At 59.5% G+C, this 1,007-nt stretch overlaps 1 protein-coding gene across 1 annotated transcript in view; it reads left to right on the top strand.

Annotated features, from left to right (window-relative positions):
* Positions 1-996, top strand: part of neurog1 (neurogenin 1) — a 1,634-nt gene extending 638 nt beyond the window's left edge. Inside the window, exon 2 of the mRNA XM_020594007.1 lies at positions 11-996. Coding sequence (XP_020449663.1) covers positions 11-562 — 552 coding nt within the window. The 3' untranslated portion in view covers positions 563-996. The remainder of the gene's footprint in view (positions 1-10) is intronic.
* The last annotated feature ends 11 nt before the right edge of the window (positions 997-1,007 follow it).

Genomic DNA, 1,007 nt, shown 5'->3' with positions numbered 1-1,007 from the left:
GGCGGCCGAGGCCCCCCGCGCCAGCCGCTCCGCCTCCCCGGACTCCTCTCCGCTCTGCACGTCGCGCTCTCCGGAGCCCGAGCAGCAGCAGAAGAAGCGGCGCCGCGGCCGCGCACGCAGCGAGGCCACTGTGCAGGTGGTGAAGAAGAATCGACGCTTGAAGGCCAACGACCGGGAGAGGAACCGTATGCACAACCTGAACGATGCACTGGACGCGCTGCGCGGCGTGCTGCCGGCCTTCCCGGACGAGACCAAACTCACCAAAATCGAGACTCTGCGCTTTGCGCACAACTACATCTGGGCGCTGTCAGAGACCATCCGCATCGCCGACCTGCAGGCGGGAAAGACCGGCGACGCTCCACTGCTGCTGAGCCCTGCATGCCTCGCTGAGGCCCCGAGTCCTGGCAGCGACGCCTGTTCCTGGAGGTCCAGCGGCTCCTCCTCCTCCTCCCCGGCCTACTGCGCATCCAGCCCGGGAAGCCCCGCGGCGCCAGAGGACTACAGCTACCTGCAGCAGGACGCTCTGTACGGCTTCCGCAGCTTCGTGCCGGGCATCTACTGAGCGCCAGTCAGCCGGAGGAGGCGCCGGGCCAGCGGATTCACAGACCAGAGAAATGTAGACACACGACAGCGGGACAGACGGACTGTCAGCTCTGTGCTGGAATAAGACTGAGAACCACTGTTTGCCTTACTCTTTATTGTCCTGCTCCCACACGTCTCTGCTGACGGACTGTCAGGGAGAGCCTTCATTTAGTTCTTTTTTTTTTATTCTGTATATTTCTCCAAAAGCTTTTGCACTTTTTCCCGCCCTCCCGTCTGCAGTCTGCAGGTTACAGTCAGGTTTTTACGGATCAGTTTTCTTATGTCGGAGGTGAAAAGTCAATTTTACAATTTGTAGAGTGATAAAGCAGAAAAGAGCGTGGAAATCGAGTTGTAACGCTCTGACAATAGAATGAATGGAGCTGCCCTCGTTCATTATGTATTCTGCCCCCCCAGCCCCCACCCCC

The sequence above is a fragment of the Monopterus albus genome, unplaced genomic scaffold (assembly GCF_001952655.1).
Source record: "Monopterus albus unplaced genomic scaffold, M_albus_1.0 scaffold21.1, whole genome shotgun sequence".
Classification (NCBI taxonomy): domain Eukaryota; kingdom Metazoa; phylum Chordata; class Actinopteri; order Synbranchiformes; family Synbranchidae; genus Monopterus; species Monopterus albus.
This window is presented reverse-complemented; position numbering and strand designations above follow the sequence as displayed.